This window comes from Urocampus carinirostris, chromosome 2 (genome assembly GCF_059441175.1).
Source record: "Urocampus carinirostris isolate Australia breed hairy pipefish chromosome 2, RoL_Ucar_1.0, whole genome shotgun sequence".
NCBI lineage: Eukaryota > Metazoa > Chordata > Actinopteri > Syngnathiformes > Syngnathidae > Urocampus > Urocampus carinirostris.
The window spans coordinates 23,138,862-23,158,882 of NC_142350.1; the positions used below are offsets into that span (position 1 = coordinate 23,138,862).

At 38.0% G+C, this 20,021-nt stretch overlaps 1 protein-coding gene across 3 annotated transcripts; it reads right to left on the bottom strand.

Moving 5' to 3' along the window:
- Positions 1–810: 810 nt before the first annotated feature.
- On the bottom strand, positions 811–15,697 carry dus3l (dihydrouridine synthase 3-like (S. cerevisiae)). 3 transcript variants are annotated; one of them, XM_088329456.1, is made up of 16 exons: positions 15,466–15,697; positions 15,242–15,333; positions 14,373–14,622; positions 13,922–14,276; positions 12,960–13,027; positions 12,806–12,892; positions 12,695–12,736; positions 9,490–9,642; positions 7,436–7,552; positions 7,315–7,380; positions 7,131–7,241; positions 5,324–5,420; positions 4,898–4,973; positions 2,835–3,023; positions 2,240–2,368; positions 811–1,033 (listed from the first exon to the last, which is right to left on the bottom strand). In XM_088329456.1, the coding sequence occupies exons 2-16, from the start codon at positions 15,316–15,318 to the stop codon at positions 961–963; spliced, it is 1,890 nt and encodes a 629-aa protein (XP_088185582.1). In that variant the 5' UTR covers positions 15,319–15,333; positions 15,466–15,697; the 3' UTR covers positions 811–960. The 3 variants fall into 3 exon arrangements, with proteins under 3 accessions (XP_088185582.1, XP_088185583.1, XP_088185581.1); XM_088329457.1 differs by having other exon boundaries at positions 13,928–14,276; positions 15,242–15,336; XM_088329455.1 differs by having other exon boundaries at positions 15,242–15,336.
- Positions 15,698–20,021: the final 4,324 nt, after the last annotated feature.

Genomic DNA, 20,021 nt, shown 5'->3' on the forward strand with positions numbered 1-20,021 from the left:
ATTAAAAGAAGACATCAGATATGAAGTACATGTTTTGCAGTGCCACAAATATTTCTGCAATTTACACATACTAATAATGTGTGTGCATTTATCAAGATATAATTTTTTGATCTAGAGTAAATCGTGAATAGATACGTTATTGAGATATCTCTCCAATTAGGTGCTGGGGAAATATTTTCAGTTGCAGGAAGGTGTAGTGGAACTATAAAACAAGTGCTAAAAAGCACAAGCAAGAATACTAACTGCGGAAACTCAAAGTGACCAAAATGCATCATTTGTATGTTTATATGATAATTCATGTAATTGCTAATGTAAATAGATTTTTTTTATTCAATTAACTTTTTTACTACTAGGAGGCAATAAAAGATACACCCTGTTTCTTAGTCTTTTTTCTCATCTTGGTAGAAAATATTTCTTAAAAAGGGCAGTTATCTCCATCCATCCATGCATCCAATGCAACACTTATCCTCAGTATGGTAGCAGGGGTGCTGGAGCCCATCCCAGGAGAGTATTTTTTTGGATTTATATTTTACAGTATACCGTTTCACACTTAAACTAACCAAATTTGCTTTGTCTGGCACATAGCAGATCTTCACATTTTAGTTTTTAAGATAGTTTTAGAGGTTTCTTAATAAACGTAGAAGAAAACATTGAATGAAAAATAAATATTTGAGAAACAGGCTAAAATAAGAAAGGATACATTTAAAATGTGCAACAATTTCTGCAGCGAGATCTGATATTCAAATTCAGCAAATGATAGTTATTGCGCTGCTTTTTGGATGACCAATATACTTCAAAAGACAGTTGTACTTTGAAGTGTGGCTTTATTGCACGGTACTTCTGCACCAAAACTTAGAAACAACATTTCTCTGGCCACTCAAAACACCACATATTTTTTTGCCTCAGGCACAAAAATAAAATCTATAAAGGAGAAAGAAAACAAGGATATATAAGGATACATCACTTGTATGAATTGGCTTTGTGTTTGGGCAAAAAGTTGAAATTTGGTGGCACGGGTCCAAGCAGCATTTCACTGGAAAAGAAAGAAAACATGTGAAAGATTTGTTAAAAGCAAAATTAACTAAATATATTTATATCACATAAAACAGGAGTGGGTAAACTATGGCTTCAAAATCCTCAAAATACGACATAAACACACACACATATATATATATAATAGTATATGAAGTACTACAAAAAAAAACTACTAGTTTTTTTCAGCTTTGTCCATATTTTCCCTTTGTGTATCTACTACAAAAACACTATTACAGAAATACTAGGAAATTGCGACAAATTTTTACAAATTATCAAATTTAGTGCTTAAACGGGAACCAAATTCATTATTTTGCTTTCATTCTGAAAATAAATACTACAAGAATGCTACTACAGTAATATTATAATACAGAAATGATGCTACAGAAATACTATAAATTACTAACAAACTCATTGTCAAATTGAGTGCTTAAAACAGGAGCCTAATTCATTATTTTGATTTTGTTTCGAAAAGAAATACAATATTATTACTACGAAAATACTATGACAGTAATATTATAATACAGGAATACTACTACAGAAATACCACACAAAAATTCAACAACAGAAATTCTTTAAAAATATTGAAGAAATACTACAAAAACACTAATTCAGTAATACTGAAAAACTACATATAAAATTTAGTGCTTAAAACAGGTACTTAAAATATTTTTTGCTTTCATTCTGGAAAGAGAATGAAATACTCCAAAAATGTTACAAAATCACTACTACAGAAATACTATGAAAACACTGCAGAAATGCTAAAAAAAACCTCTCCAGCAATACTACAAAAATACAACTTAAATTATTTGTAAATACTAAAAAACATCTTACGACATGAATACTACAAAAACCCAGCTACAGTAATACTACAAAACTAAATATCAAATGTAATGCTTCAAACAGGGACTCAATACATGATTTGCCTTTGATTGTCATGAATAGAATTAGAATAGAATTGACTTTTATTGTCATTCTTTGTAACCATGCACACAGAATGAAATGTCGATACACCTGACCCATACAGTTTGGCGATAGTACTAGTGTTAGAAACAAATTTTAAAGACATATAACATGAAGACTGCATAAATATTTATTCATAAATGAAAGAAAAATTAGATGGGCATTTGGGGATATACTTGTGAAGACCTGTCTATTATTCTGCAGTGATCATTTCAGACGGACACGATAAAGTATTTCTTCTCACCTGATCCTGATCCAATCTCCGACGTTCTGACTTGCCATTAGAGACTCCAAGTAGTTCCTCCCCATGTAGTACGGCGGCCTCTCGTTGATCTTCACGGGCACTCGCTCGAGAAGCCCCACAGGAATATACCTTTAAAGTACACACGCATTCTTAAATATGCAAAATGTGAGGAAAAAGTACATGTTTTTTTTCCATCAAATCAATAGCAATTTCATCGGTGTATTCAGATTATTTTACGAGATGATGCATTTTGATGACGGATTGTCTTGACTTTTTCCATCTCGAGTAGTGACATGATTGGAGGAACATTAGCAGCTTATAAAATATATGCACCGAATTTCAGAAGATGGGTCCTAAAAAAATCCAGCCCGACCCGACAAAATTACTTGATTTGAGCAATGTAAACAATGCTGAGAGCACCCACGCCCAATCAAAGGGTGTGCCCTATCATGTAGTGCGCCCTGTGTACTGTTAAATACAGAAATAAAACCAGCGACGGAGACACTGCCTTTTAAAACGGTGCTCCATATGCTTGTGAAAATAGGGTAAATTATATGCCAAAAAGACAATAGAGGCATGGCTGCGCCCTTCATACCTGCACGTGAAGGAGAGCCACTCGAGCATGAAGGTGCGCGTCTTCTCCACGCCTCGGGTGTCTGAGCCCCAATGCTCCAGGCCGTAGTTGCTGAAGTCCCGGAGGATGTCCAGGCGCTCTGTGGACGAGATGTCCCAGTGGCGACTTTCTTTTATTTCCGTGAAGAGCCAAGGCTTCACCAAAGCACCCCTGTGAAACGAGCAGGATTGCAAAATACGCGGTTCCATCAATAAGAACATGTTTTTTTCGACACCTATTTCGAGATAACGCATACGACAGTCTTTGAATAAATCTGGACGCATACTGACTGGAAAAAATGTTGTTCATCAATTCATTCTGTGCCATAACGTATAAATACGTTTTCAGAAGCATTGTCCCCGAGTGACAAAACATAAAAATAAGTTTTTTCCCATTTTGTTTAAAAAAAACTTTACTAAAGTTTTTCGCATAGCCGATCACTAGGCATCAAACCCCTGGGAATGATTTCAGCATGAAAAATCACCTCCAAATGGCTTTGATCAGATCTTTGTTCACAAATCTAGGGAGCCCCCACTTTCTAATGTGGCTTCCTGTATCAGTTGAATGAGAGTGTGAGGGCAGGCCCAGGTGGCAAATAGACATACTGAAGAAGTGTGGTGGGAGAATAGAGCTTATTACTTTCTTATAAAAAGATTCTATTGCTGTCATCTGGTCAGAAGGATGATGTTCTGTGCACGTACGAGGGGACGTGATTGCCATGGCGACTGAAATCACGTGATCACTTCACCAGAAAGATCAGGCACTGAAAAGTTCTGGCAAAGTCCATGCATATGTTCAGTGTGGTTGCAATACAATTTCATTTTGCAACCAAAGCGCATGTGTTTAAGATGAGCATTATTTAGATACTTGAGGTTATCAAAATGCAAAAAAAAAAAAAAAAAAAAGCGCAGTTGTGCTTGAAAGCAGTTTTTCTCTAGAGTTTTCTTGGAAACGAGTCTTTTCAAGAAACTTAGCAATGGTAAACTGTTGTTTATTAAACAATGGAAACAAAGATGAGTGTTCAAACTTTATTTTTGTATGTCGATAAAGCTACAAAACTTAATTTTCCGTATGCCCTCAATAATCGGCTGGCACCTGCTTTTTTTTCCATTTGAGGGAAATGTCAAATACTGTAAATAAATACATGTTGTGGCATACTGCACATAGAACATGTAGCAATAGTTTAATTGAAAATGTAAATTTAAAAATACTGTGTTTTTAACTTTTTTCTCTAGCAAGACAACCAAAACTACTTAACGTTTGCAAAATGATATGCCAATGGAACATAATTTATTTTTGCACTTCTTTTTGTCATGAATATATCTTTATTTAACAACAAGCCTGGCAATCCAACCAAAGTTGAATGTATTAAAAAAAAAGAATATATTAAAGATACTGTATTGTTCCTTGCCTTTTAGTATCAAAGAAAACACTACACATTTGCAAAATTAAAAATAAATTACATTTATTTATTGCTAAGACAGGCAATGTAGGCTAAGTTGAAAATATAAAATAGACAAAAGTGCTGTATTTCTTTCCCTAAATGATAAAGGGAAAAAAACCTTGCGCAATGACTTGCTAGAGGAACAAAATGTTTTTTTGTGCATTTATGGGCAGTTTATTTATTTTTAATCAATGGCAAAAAAGCCTTATTTGAATATATTAAACTTACATTTTTTAAATATATTTTCACCTCTTTTTGCCCAGTTCCAAAAAGAAATGAAATAAAATGAGCAAAATGTTTTTTTCTGTGGAACATTGTGATTTGCAGCTTATCCATTTTCTATTTACCTGTACTATCTGCCAAGATAATATTTTGCAGATTGGAAATAAGAACAATGATAATTGAGCAAGATTTTAATAATTCTTTTCCTGGGTACAAATAAATTCCTCCTGCTCAGTAGTGAGAAACACTAACTTAAGGGTATTCATTTTGATGTTTGTTGAACAGCTAAAATAGGTTTTTAAAATAGACCTACTTAACTATTTAAATTTAGTTGTACGTAGCTTGCTGGAACAAGTCCCATTAAAAATAATCCGCCAACCTTGCAATCATGATTCCAGCAACGCCCGTCTCTTTGGCTTTCATTGCATCCTCATAGGAAAGAATATCACCATTCCCTAAAACAATTTAGGAGAAAAAAAACACATTAAAAATGGAACAATTGTTTAAAGGGGCAGTGTGTAATATTTAGTGCCTCTAGTGGTACAAAAAATAGCAAGAACAAAATTTAAATACGAGAGAAAAATACATAAACTATCATACCAGTGTTAATTTTAAAAAGAAAAACAAAACAAAACAATCATAATGTCAAGAAATTTGTATTTCTTGTACATAGTGGAATCAATATATAATATATAAGGTAGGTGCCATCCATGCTGGTTTTCGTTCGCATTAGACAACAGTGCCATCTAATGGTAAAATATTACACACAGGGGCTTTAAAGCTCTACCCTTCTCATGATACTTACCGAAAAGTGGGATGGGGCTTGCAAGCTCGGAGCAAGTAGTGATATAGTCCCAATCAGCCAGTTTGGTGTACCGTTGCTCTCTGGAGCGGCCGTGCAACTAAATTATAACGTGAAGAAGAAAAACACAAATCAGGCAAGAGATAAAACATAGAGCCGAAATTTGGTGTGTTCAAACTACAACCCCGGGGCCATATTACACTTGCCCCCCAAAATATCTAAACCATGAAAGAAAACATGTTAAACCAATTATCAGCTTAAAAAAAATCGTTCCACTTGCAGATTAATGAGTATTATTTTCTTATATTATTAATCATTTCCAAGTAAAATTACACTCAGAATTAGAAAGATTATCAGATATGGTAGTTTATTATTTTTTCTTATTTTAATTAATTTAATTCTCAATTTTTAACAAGAAATCTAAAAAATAAAATAAGCAAATACCGTATACACGCCAATAACCAAATGGTTACATTGACATATGATTATCTTAATTGATTTACTACATCCTTCCTCAATCTTCTGAATTAATTAATTCAATTTTAACCATTTACAACTTTAATTCTTTTTTTTTCCCCGGTAAATTGTCATTTCCAGTTTAAAAAAATTGAAGTGGCCTTTGCATGTGACAATTTTTCTGAATGAAAAGAAAGTTACGACAGCAGTAACGTACTTGGTAGACGGCAAGGATTGCTTGATTTGGTAAAATTGAACATAGAAATAAAAAACATGCACAAACACAGATCATAGAAGATCTCGGCTAGATAAATAATTAAACATATATATATATATATATATATATATATATATATATATATATATATATACACACCGTATTTTCTGCACTATAAAGAGCACCGGATTATAAGGCGCACCCCCAAAAATATTTTTGTCATATAATTTCCATACACAAGGAGCACAAGACTATAGGGCGCTACCGTAGGAACGTCAACAAAACAGTTAGACAGGTCAGTCAAACTTTATTAAGCCCTGAACGTTCCGGCGGGCTGTCGAACTGTTAAGAAGCAAATACGTACCTCAGACACGTAGACACGGTGTCTGTACGATGTCACCAGTCATTTAAATCGATCATGCCACCTATTATTGGAAAGCTTCACAAAATTTCGGAAAGCATTTCAAAATGAACTCACCACAGAAACATCACAGTCAGTCTGAAACAAGATACCTGAAAAATATAAAGCCGGGGTAGCTCACCAAAGACGTGGCCTTGCAGCAATCACTTTCGATGATACGCAACCATGCACTTACATCTATGAGTGAATTCAACCATGTAAAATATTGACATACTCTAAAACACACGATAATGTAGACATAAAAAAAAAAAAAAATCGGCGATAGAGCGTCTCTGTATCGATAGACGTTGCTTGTTGCTAGCTGTCTATTTAGCCCCATAAAATTGTTTTCTCAAGGCCGTGGACCAAATCTACTTGCGATTCACATCCTTTTCGGCCAATTGCAGACTGCATTACCCCGCTTTAGTCTATAACAGCTTGTAAATGCTAAAAAAGACCCGCCTTCTTTACCTCCAAAAAACTATAGCCAATAGTAGTGACCGACTCAAATGATGATTGACACATTGGTTAGGAAAAGAAACTTCGGTGTTTATATATCCCAGCACGCACTGCGCTACTTCTACACAGGAAAAATCGAGTTGGCGGCTGCTTACTGTAGTTGTGAAACCTGTTACGACTCAATATTGAACCATATATAAGGCGCACCGTATCATAGAGCGCATAGTCAGCTTTAGGTATGCCTTAGAGTGCAGAAAATACAGTAAATTAATATTTACAGTGATCATAGAGACGCCCCAATTTTTCATCTCTGGGATAAGTTTGTGAGCGATTTTGTTCTTCTCCTGCACACCGGTTCGGATTTTCACTGTTAAAGGGACGTCCAGTACCTACGAAAAGAGAGCCAAATCCAAATATTACACCTCACAAATGCATAAAAGCCCTTTAAAGATGGCCACTTACATAGTTCATCCCCCGGATTATCTGCTCAAATTTGCGGGTGCGGGTCATTAAGCCGCAGCCTCCACCCTAAGAAACAAACTTGAGTGATGCTTATCAAATAAAATGATAAATATATACTCACCTTCTTGTACACAAGGTCGATGGGACATCCTGAGTTGATGTCCACAAAATCAACCTCCGTGTGGTTGTTGATCAGCTCGGCGCACCTCGTCATGGTGTCAGGGAAGCAGCCTTCTATCTAAAGATAAAATGATATTTGAAATCACTTTGGACTCATTTGTTCATCGCCGTTTTCATGTTTTTCTTTCTCATGTAGGCTTGAGATCAGAGGATGTCGGAGCTACCTAAAGTGCGGGCCTGCTCGATGTATCTAAGAGCTATAAATATAAATGCAGTGTTTCCCATATATAGGAAGATACTGGCCAGCCACCAGGGTTTAATTGGTCCCACCAGAGTCTCATAAAACTGTATGATTAATAAAATCTAATAACATAAATAGAGAGAGCTTTCTCATGATATAAATGAACGCAAATGCCATAGTGTGTATTTGTGCTGTGTATTGGCCGGTCAATCAGCCCCTCCACCACACTTGCAAAGATGACATTTGGTCGTTGCGGTGTTCGCCCCGCAACACCTACCTGCACTGTGGTTAGATGGCTGGGTAATATGTGACGATAAGGAGTGTCATGTTTTCCCAAAGTTGAAATTTTTTCAGCTCTCTGCGACCACTAAAAAATGCTACGCGTAGAGCGTCCAGCGCAGAAAATCTGCCCGTGTTTTCAACAAGGTGTTAAAATCCAACGCTGCCATTGCAGGCAATTAGAAAAATCAGCTCAGAGCAGGTAAAAGTTATAGTGCACATGGGCCCTAACACCAGCTCATAAGTTGCGTGTTACAATAACCTCTTATAAACCTTTGAAGAAGAACTGGCATCCTGTCATAGCAGCAATCACAACAGCAGGAGTACTGATATTTAACAGAGCAATTTACCACATCACCAATATGAGTATTACATTTAATTAAATTCAAAACTCATCTCGTGGATTTGGTCTGTTTACTCGCTGATATGATACCTTAAAAAAGAACAGCATCGGAAATCAAGACAACGGAAGAAGCGTCTGACTTGGGCTATGGAGAAGAAGCACTGGACAGTTGCAGAGTGGTCCAAAGTCCTCTTTTCAGACGAAAGCAAGTTTTGCATTTCATTTGGAAGTCAAGGCGCCAGAGTCTGGAGAAAGGCTGGAGAGGAGCAAAATCCAAGTTGCTTGAAATCCAGTGTGAAGTTCCCACAGTCAGCAATGGTTTGGGGAGCCATGTCAGCTGCTGGTGTTGGTCCACTGTGTTTCATCAAGTCCAGAGTAAATGCATTGAACTCTTGTCTCATTTACCATGCTTTGTGGGTGTGACTTGTCTGCTGTGTTATTGTCTTTCACAACTACTGTATTTATAATGCATTAGTTTACACAAGCACACATTCATCATAAAACTTCTTGATTTTGCTCTAAAAATGCACGAGACATGTGTTTGGAAAGTGTACAAACTTTACCTCAAGGAGAGCATGACCCCAGATCCCTAGACTATCCACCAACTGAGGTCTCACAAAATGTAATTGGAAACACCGAAATGTGATATGATTCGAAATCCTCAACCGTTTTCCCCATTTCCCAATCTATTTTTGTGACACAACATTTTGAATCAGCTTGAAAATAATCATAACAAGAAACCTGAACTCAGTTATTTTGGTTTGAGGTTTTGCTTTTCTTGACTTAATTCTAAAGCAGTTATGCAGAAGATGTATTATATTGCCGCGAGAAATATTTGATTGCAGAAAAGCTCTTTACTTCATTTGTTTTTGTACAGTTAAAAGGTTTTCCATGGTACTGTTTACTTATTTGCAGTTAAATCTATTTCCATAACTTTGCAATGGAAGATTTTTCAGTTGCCACGTTGACAGGTGCAATTTCACCCAGTTCAAATTCAATATCCCGGTTGTTTGTGGTTCTTATTTCAGATGTAAATACGTTATACTAGAGGTGAACATTGTATATATTTTCCTTTTATTCATTAGTCTTTATATGGTATATGTTTTGCCAACTGGAGTGAAACCGTAATCTCGTTGTAGAAATCCTATGATGATAAAGGTGATTCTGATTACAAGTCGTGCGAGGATCCAACCTGAACTCCAAAAAGATCTTCGCTCTCGTGCCTTTTGAGCAAAGCCCACTCAGACTGCTGACCCTGAAGGAGGTTGGTGCACATGGCCATCTCGCCGCAGGTGATGTCGGCCCCCAGACCTTTGCACACGCGGCGGAACGGAAGGTTGCCACACTGAAAAAGGTAACATAAAACTCAAGGTGAATAATAAAATATGATAAAAGTGGCACCGGGAAATTCATTGTGAAAGAATAAAGAGGCTTCTCTCTTTTCAGACATTAGAAGACTTGAGCTGACCTGCTAAGTTGCTGCGGCCTTCCTTGCTTTTGGCATATCACTATCTAAAAGCATTCTTGCAAACATTGTCCAGCTTAAACCAGTTAAGACCATCGATGTATAAGAGTAGGCCTATCCTAGATTTGAAAGACTACGTTCGGGTCATACTAAAAAGGCTCTAAAGAAGTGCATTCAATTTTCCTGGCGTCCAGTAAATAATTAAGAGTATTTGCTGTCTCCTGGTTCTTATTTTGAATATAGTGAGCATTCAAGATAAAGGAACCAGGCAGAACCTTACACTATCTAAATTTGTCTCCTTTATGCCTTCTTTTTTTGTGTTGTGAAATTGTAATTTCTCCGATTAGTGTTTTTTATACAGTGTTTGCCGGGGGTATGTTCCCCAAAAGATTAGAGACAGTTTGTTTCTACATATAGTTTTTTTACAGAAAAAACAACAATAAAAACATTTATACAGGCCCAAACATGTGTTAACAAAGCCAAGTACCGTATACAAAATCTTTGAGGATTACTGAAGTTCTCGTTTTTGATGTGTTGTCTGTCATGGTTTGCTCATGATTCTCAGAAAAATGATGGACAGCAAGGCTTAAATGTCTCTTGGTAGATGTTAAAGCAATAGGAACATAGAACACAATGCAACTGTTGTTGTAAAAATTGTACAATATTTTGTAACCCAAAAGCAGGGGTGGTGAACACGCGGCTCTTGGCCAAAAAGAATGCGGCTCTTTGCCTAATCATATTTTCTATATACTGTGGCTATTTGCCTCGTTTCATGTTTAGTTTTTTCCCCTCTCAAAACACACTTGAATCCATCAGAGATAATAACAAATAATCAATAATATTTTGTTTTTTTGCCGCTCCGGACACATAACTGACTGCCAATCATCTGCGTAGGTTACGTCTAATGCCGGTCAGTGCGTGGTGTGGCTCTTTGACTTTAACAGTTAAAAATTTCGGCTCTTTGTGTTAAACTTGTCCGCCGCCCCTGCCCGAGACGATTTTATTCTACAGGACTGTCTCAGAAAATTAGAATATTGTGATAAAGTTCTTTATTTTCTGTAATGCAATTAAAAAAATCAAAAATGTCATACATTCTGGATTCATTACACATCAACTGAACTATTTCAAGCCTTTTATTATTTGAATATTGCTGAATTTGGCTTACAGCTGAAAAAAACTCAAAAATCCTATCTCAAAATATTAGAATACTTCCTCAGACCAAGTAAAAAAATAATTTTATAACAGCAAAACTAAATCAAACATTTGAAAATGTCCATTGATGCACTCAGTACTTGGTTGGGAATCCTTTTGCACGGATTACTGCATCAATCCGGCGTGGCATGGAGGCAATCAGCCTGTGGCATTGCTGAGGTGTTATTGATGCCCAGGATGCTTCGATAGCGGCCTTCAGCTCATTTGCATTTGTAGGTCTGGTGTCTTTCATCTTCTTCTTAACTATACCCCACAAATTCTCGATGGGGTTCAGGTCAGGGGAATTAGCAGGCCAATCAAGGACAGTGATGCCATGGTCAGTGCACCAGTTACTGGTGGTTTTGGCACTGTGGGCAGGTGCCAGATCATGCTGGAAAATGAAATACTCATCTCCATAGAGCTTTCCAGCAGATGGAAGCATGTAGTGCTCTAAAATCTCTTGGTACACAGTTGCATTTACTCTGGACTTGATGAAACACAGTGGACCAACACCAGCAGCTGACATGGCTCCCCAAACCATTGCTGACTGTGGGAACTTCACACTGGATTTCAAGCAACTTGGATTTTGCTCCTCTCCAGCCTTTCTCCAGACTCTGGCGCCTTGACTTCCAAATGAAATGCAAAACTTGCTTTCGTCTGAAAAGAGGACTTTGGACCACTCTGCAACTGTCCAGTGCTTCTTCTCCATAGCCCAAGTCAGACGCTTCTTCCGTTGTCTTGAGTTCAGAAGTGGCTTGACCATGGGAATACGGCTATTGTAGTTCATTTCCCGGACACGTCTGGGAACTGTGGCTTTTGATACCTGGACTCCAGCTTCAGCCCACTGTCTTTGAAGCTCCCCCAAATTCTGGAAGCGGCTCTTCTTCACAATTTTGTTAAGGCTGCGGTCATCTCTCTTGGTTGTGCAGCGTTTCCGGCCACATTTTTCCCTTCCAACAGACTTTTTGTGGATATGCTTTGAAACTGCACTGTGAACAGCCTGCTCTTTGAGAAATTCCTTTTTTGTGTCTTACCCTCCTGATGGAGGGTATCAATGATGGTCCTCTGGACAGCAGTCAGATCAGCAGTCTTCCCCATACTTGTGATTTAGTTTACTGAACCAAGCTGAGTGTTTTTAAGGCTCAGGAAACCCTCGCAAGGTGTTTCGAGTTAATTAAATGATTCAGGTGATTAGTTGAATAGCCTACTTGTATACTTTTTCATGATATTCTAATATTTTGAGATAGGATTTTTGAGTTTTCTTAAGTTGTAAGCCAAATTCAGCAATATTAAAGTAATAAAAGGCTTGAAATAGTTCAGTTGATGTGTAATGAATCCAGAATGTATGACATTTTTGTTTTTTTAATTGCATTACAGAAAATAAAGAACTTTATCACAATATTCTAATTTTCTGAGACAGTCCTGTAAATCTGTAGAGCAGCAAGACTGTTGAAAAGCATTAAAAGTGATAAATTACTGCACTGTGTTTGCTGTTGTATTGTGTTAAGTCTTATTTTATGGGAATGTTTCCCCTTAAAACTTTCACAAAAAAAGAAAATTAAAATAAGGAAAAAGGGGAGAAATTGTGGAAAAACTGTTGCACCGAAAGTTATTAAAATGTTTAGAGTGAGCATATTTTCTTTTGTTATTGGGCAAAGTCTCGGAAGGGGTTCTGGATGCTGTAGTTACGATTTTGCTCTTCCCTATAGACAAGGGAAACTTTCCTTCAAGTGCTACTTACTGTCGTTAAAGGTGCCAAGTAGAGTTTGTCTTGGAAATCCACCTTCAAAGACAAAAAAAACACAAATTACGGTCTATTTTTTTTGTGAATAAAGAGGGGAGTGTAAATTACCTGCTTTTTCTCACATGCTCGCAACTTGATGACATCCACGTCAGTCAAAGCACCAACAGTCCTCACGATAGATGACTCAGTGTTAACCTGAAAGAAAAATCTAATTAAAGAGGAGTTATAAATCTAACACATGCACGTAAAGTACCACATTTACCTTTTTTTCCTCATCGACAGACTCGCAAATCTTTACACATGTTGAATCTGCTGGTAAGTCTTTAGCACCTGGTAAAATACATTTTATTAATATATCTAAAATGAAATGTTTGTGGTCTATTTTAGTTACAGTGTCAAAGTCAAGTAGACCCTTCAAATACTTGGGAGTGACACTGGAGAATAAACTTACTATTGATCAGTACAAGGATGTACAAAAAAGGAGTCAAGAAAGATTTTCATTCATCCTTAAACTCAAAGTACTATATGTTACCTCCTGTTACTACCAAAGGATTATACAAGCCATCCTCCTGCACTGCTCCTCTCCTCACTATGCTCTCTGTTACGAGCCAGACAGAACTCACACGTGTCAAACACGCAGCAGCAAAACTCATCGACCTATCCACACCCAACCTCTCAAAACTTAACAGGTCTATGACCCGACTGGCAAACACAATAGTCCAGGATATCACTACACCCATTACGCCCATCACACCCACCAACTGCCAATAACTGATCTGGTTGGACTACTGCAGTATACAATCATTAGTCACCACTTCTTTTCATCATAATTCCTAAGTGAATGATGATGACTGTCGGACACAATTGTACTTGAACACTGATTTAAATACACTGCTCTTGAGTTTTTAATGGTACATTGTCTGCACTTTAACTTTTAACATGTATATCTATGGGTATTGTGTTTTTATCAATATTTATCCTGAATATAAATGCATTTTCTTAACTGTGAATGGACGACTGGATGCTCCAAACAACATTACCTTGTTCTTTGACAATGACAATAAATTTTCCGAACTGAATACAGTGTGTCCCAAACCATAAAAAATTTATGGCGGGCTGCCAGGGTATAATTGGTACCCGCAAGTTAATTAACAGTTACTTTTTATGCATCATTAGAACCATTTCCGTCAAAAACTAAAAACAGAATGAAAAATCGGTTCCTACCGTTACCTTGCTGTTCTTTTTCAGCCTTCTTAGTGTTATCGAGCGTTTTCAGGTACTCTGCAGACTTCTTGAACGCCACCGAATGCTTCCTCAGTTGATTCTGCAGCTCCTTACTCAGGTTATTCCTTACAAACATTCGTCCCTCACAGCTTTTCACCAAATCGGCGTTTTCGGCGCTCTTCAGCTCCGCCGTGGTGTGCGCCTTTGCGAAGCGACACGAGAGGCCGTACGTACATTTGCCGAACGTGTCGAATACGTGGCAGCGTTCGCCGATGTCGGCGGGTTTATTGGCCAAATAGGCGGCCACGTCGTGGTAGAAGTGGCACTTGTCGCCATAATGACATTCCTTGTTACCCTGGAATAATTGTAAAGAGGAGCATTGAGAACTGTAAACCCAAAGGAGGCAAAAAAAGTACTGAAATTATACGGACGTGTCTTTTTGAATTCCTACCTGGATAACAGAGGCGCACAGCCTCTTCTCATCATACGAGGTTGGTTTCTTATGGGGCCTTGATTTATTCTGCCCCCTAGGTCGTTTGCCATCTGGCTGGGTGCCTTTGCTGATCTCCTCCGCTTCCAATTTCACCTTTTTGGTTGTAGGCTCTTCAGAGATATCCTCGGGCGACTTGTCCTCGCTTCCCTTTAAGATTTGCCGTCCGGACTCCAGAAACTCATGAAATTTGTCTTTGCTAGTGATGAATCTGTTGATGAAAAAGTAAAAAAAAAAACAGGAATTCGAAATGTTTTTCAATGTAACCATGATGGGGAGATGTCAAGCCAATGATTTAGGACTGTGCATACCCCAATATAGAAGCAAAGTAATAGCTCTCTCTCTCTCTCTCTCTCTCTCTCTCTCTCTCTCTCTCTCTCTCTCTCTCTCTCTCTCTCAGAGAGGACAATAGCATGCTTAACCCTCCTGTTGTGTTACCAATGGTTAACAGGTGAATTTTGACCCAGGATCTAACTCAGTCCTGACCACCAACGTAAATTGGCATCGCTCTACATATTTAATACATCTTAACAAACATGCATCCATAACCATCTCTACCCACTGTAATTTGATGCCATGGTCCCAGAGACACAGCAGTTAGTTATTACATTGTACTACCTTAAAATTGGGCAGTGGCGACCCACATCATAAGGGTTAACTATAAAAGGTTTGTTGTTTTGAAATTAAATCAACTTTAGGTAAATGCTCAAAAGCACAGAATTTAAAATGGATTCTTGATTAAATGAAGGAGCCAATCAGAAACATGCTGCGCACTAAACTATGAACAAACTTCCACCAAACTTTCAAGATTTTGCATTTTATTGACTTACTCTGGTTTGAGGGCTGCTTCACCATTAACAGCTTCCGTCTCCTTTGCAACTGCGGTTTCCTCTGCAGGATTTTCCATCACATTTGTTGATTTCTGCTGATAGAGGACATGCACAACTGTCGTTCTTAAGGGTGCATAAAATGAATTAATATAAGGTATTAAGAAGTGTAGAAAAAAACATCAAATCAGTGCTGTTTTCTAGTACATAAATAATGTAGCGCTTACTAGTTTGCAAGTGTTGACAGCCTGGCGTCGTATGCCGGAGGCTAACACGAAGTTAATATAGCAAGTTCAAAGCTTGACAATGAGTATCAGCTATTCAGTCATGTCAACATGTGCGCAAACTGTATACAAGTCGTTTTATCACCCTTTAGATGCTGTCACGTAATGGAATTAATAATAGATTGAAGCAGGAAGAGTTCGAAAAGCATGACAATGAATCAGTGCATTGCCTAAAATGGCCCGGATATGACGTTTGAAGAATACTTGGTTCCGACTGTACTCGAAAATAGTACAATTGTTCTAGAGAAAGGAAAAACCGAATACAATAAAGACACTTGCCATAATATAATCAGTTCAATAAAAGATCAATTAAAAAAAAAACTCTCACGTGAAGTATGGGATTTGTTTCAATTTTAAAGCAGTAAGACAGAAGTCCACTCACAATTATATTTCCCCCCCCCCAAAAAAATCATGATTTATTGACCACATAATTTATTAAAAAACAGAAACTGTACAATAGAAATATTTTGACAATAAAAGCAACAACGTGCGTCAGAATAAATTCTTTTTTTTTTCTTGACGACCAAGTCAAACACACTGTGATCATAACCACTAGATGGCAGTGTTGCTCTGTTTAGTGACCTTAGACAGTGAACTGTAATTTTAAATTTAACTAAGATATGTAATTAATTCGAATAAAGTCATTACTTGTAGAACACGATTAGGTAGAAATATACTATAGTTCAAAAGATTGGGGTCACCTAGACAATTTTGTATTTTCCTGGTAAAGTCACTCTTTTATTTATCAAACGAATTGTCCAATGTGTGTGTTCTTTAGCCCATTTTAATTGCTTCATTTTTTGGGCTAGTCTCAGATATGGCCTTTTCTTTGCCACCCTGCCTTGAAGGCCAGGATTTCGTAGTCGCTCCTCACTGTAGATGTCGACTATTGTGTTTTGCGTTTTCTAAACCAAGCTGTCGTCGAGGACTTGTTATGTATTACTTTCTCAATCTATTATAGAGACTCTAATGTACTTGCCCTCTTGCCTGATTGTACTACTCTTTCTACTCCTGTTAGAGCCATTTGTGCTGTTCTCTGAAGGGAGTAGTGTACAATGTTGTAGGAGATCTTCAGTTTCTTGGCAATTTCTCACAGGGAATAGCCTCCATTTTTTTAGAACAAAAGTACACTGTCAAATTTCACATGAAAGTTCTCTTTCTCTGGCTATTCTGAAAGTTTAATCACACCCACAAATGTGATACTCCAGAAACCCGACTAGCTCAAAAAAGTGTCAGTTGTATAGATTCTCTGACAAGGGTTTTCTAATCACCTGTTACAGTGAAGAAAATAAGTATTTGAAAACCCTGTTATTTTGCTATTTCTCCCACTTAGAAATCACGAAAGGGTCTGAAATTTTTATTGTTGGTGCATGTCCACTGTGAGAGAGATAAACTAAAAAAACATATCCAGAAATCAAAACGGATGATTTTTTTTAACGATTTATTTGTGTGATATAGCTGCAAACAAGTATTTGAACACCTTAGAAAATGAACGTTTGGTACAGTAGCCTTTGTTAGCTATTACAGATGTCATACATTTCCTGTAGTTTTTCACCAGGTTTGCACACACTGCAGGAGAGATCATGCCCCACTCCTCCGAACAGATCTTCTTTAGGGCCCGGTCACACAGCCGTTTGCGTCTGAATCACGGCCAGAAATTTCTGCCTGCGAAGCAGACGCTGTTGGACGCTTTGAGATCGCCATACAGACGAGATACAGCAGTGCTTTACACGCGGTCGGAAATTCACACACGTTTGGCAGCGCGAAAAAGTTTTGCACTGCTCAAAACTTTAGGGCCCGGTCACCAAGCCTTTCATGGGCGTATCGAGGCTGATCACGGCCAGATATTTCTGCCCGTGAAGCAGAAGCTGTTGAACGCTTTGAGATCGCCATAAAGACGAGATACAGCAGTGCTTTACACGCGGTCGGAAATTCACACGCGGTTGTGTGACGGTCAAACGCCTTTCTCCGCGTATATACAGCGCGATTTGCCGAGCACACGTCAGTTGTGCTCGAGACGTCAAAGGGTGGACATGGATCCCTGTCACCGTAGTGACCTTGTCTTAATCCATTTTTATTTCTTGACATTTCTTTTCTTTTCATAACAAGATAATAAAATCAAAATGAAAAACTATTACAATAATAACATATTGGCTTCTTCGGTGCCATAGCTTGAAATCTTGATCTTCACGGGACTGTGTCTTGAGCGGTTATGATTTCTACAGCCCGGTGTTGTGCCGAGAAATGCATCCCTGCCGAGATTTGCATCCCCTCGCTACTACAACCACTTTTACCTCGTTTTATCTCACTTTTAGGGAATGTAATGGCGTACATATAACCAAATCCACTTCGTCTTGCATTTGTTGGGAATGTAATACAACTTAAACCATTCCGTCTTTGTTTTTGTTGTGAACGTAATCGAACGGTAATGCACACAGTATATAAATCACTTTTGAGAACTGTTATGCACTCTACCGTAAAGCTTATTATGCAGAAATAAGGTTTATGGTAGAGTGCATAACACTTTCAATACGAGCGATTTGAATAGAAAAAGGCAAAATAAACATGTTACCTGCTCAAAAGTGATTTGTATACGGCGTGCATTACCGTTCGATTACATTCACAACAAATACAAAGACGGAATGGTTTAAGTTGTATTACATTCCCAACAAATGCAAGACGAAGTGGTTTTGGTTATATGTTAGCCATTAAATTCCCTAAAAGTGATATCAAAGTGAGATAAAACGAGGTAAAAGTGGTTGTAGTAGCGAGGGGATGCAAATCTCGGCAAGGATGCATTTCTCGGCATAACTCCGGCTCGGCAGCTTTTATACCCGTGGTCCACACGAGAAAATGACGCGGAAATGACGCGATAAGGAAGCGGAACAGTCGCCGGCGTCTGTTTTGCGGGCATACCACCGATGAACAGCGGGTTGGCCAATTTTGCGCATTTTCCATCGCGGGCAACCACGGGCAAAAAAAACCCGCAAAATTTTACCCGCGATACAGACGCAAACGGCTGTGTGACCGGGCCCTTAGATCAGTCAGGTTTCTGGGCTGTCGCTAAGAAACACGGAGTTTGAGCTCCCTCCAAAGATTTTCGATTGGGTTCAGGTCTAGAGATTGGCCGGGCCATGCTAGAACCTTGATATGGTTCTTACAGAGCCACTCCTTGGTCTTCCTGGCTGTGTGCTTCAGGTCGTTGTCGTGTTGGAAGACCCAGTCAGGACCCATTTCACAATCCTCTCTTTAATGCAGCGCACTCGTCCTGTCTATTGTGCAGAAATAAAAGCGCAGGTGGACTTCTAATGGGCGGAATAAAAGGTCTTTCAGGGTCAGAAATCTAGCTGATACACAGGTGTTCAAATACTTATTTGCAGCTGTATAAACAAATAAATTGTTAAAAAAAAATCATGCATTGTGATTTCTGGATTTTTCTTTTTAGTTTATTTCTCTCCCAGTGGACATGCACCTACAATGAAAATGTCATACCCCTCCATGATTTCTAAGTGGGAGAAATAGCAAAATAGCAGGGTGTTCAAATACTTATTTGTTTCACTGTAGGTTTCTAACACAACAAGCAGACACAATATACTTTTAGAACACTTGAGTAGCTGGAAAAGAGCCTTTTTATATCCCTTTAGATATCACATTAAGGGTTGGGTGCGGCATTTGAAAACTTAAGGCAGCAATCCTGAAGTTAAACCAGTAGATGGTGGCAGAGTAACATGATTTTCATGCATTTCTTAGACCCGCTCAAACAAACTCTTCTTTTCTCATCTTTCTGTGAGTTTGTTCTGCCCTGTGAATAACCTATATTTTATGCTGACAATATCTGTGTATTATGTGTTATTGCAACATCCATTGCACCCTGGTAATCCTGGAAGGGATATTACCTCATGTGTGGTCCCTTCTCAAGGTTTCTTCATTTTCCTCATGTTGAAGTTTTTGAGTTTTTCCTTGCCCTCATGTAGGTTTTAGATCAGTGGATGTTGTAATAAAAGTATGTGATTTGCAGCCCTTTGAGACTCTTTGTGATTAAGGGCTATAGAAATAAACATGACTTGACTAGACTTGACTTGACCCTGATCAGACCTGATAAAAGTAAGACAAAAGCAGATAGGTACAAAGGAAAACAAAGCATAAGGGCCCTTTAAACTCAGTTGGGCATTGGTAATACATACTTAATAGAGAGAATATTTGAATTGAACTCTAAGGTCACCTCAAAATACGCACCCCACCTTTAAAAAATAGATATTTGCAGCTAAAATTTTCATCTACCAACAATGTATGGGTGTATATCTGATTAGTTAAATGTTATCTAATTTTTCTTTTAAAAACTGTGCTTTTCCTTAGGAGATAAGAACATTTCTAAGCTACCCCAAACTTATGAACGTTAGTGTATGTAAATATATTGAGATTCTTACTCACAGATACAAGGCTTCTGGCCTGGGACTCTGGACATCTGCCTGGGGTCTCCCCCACCCCTTCAAAAATCA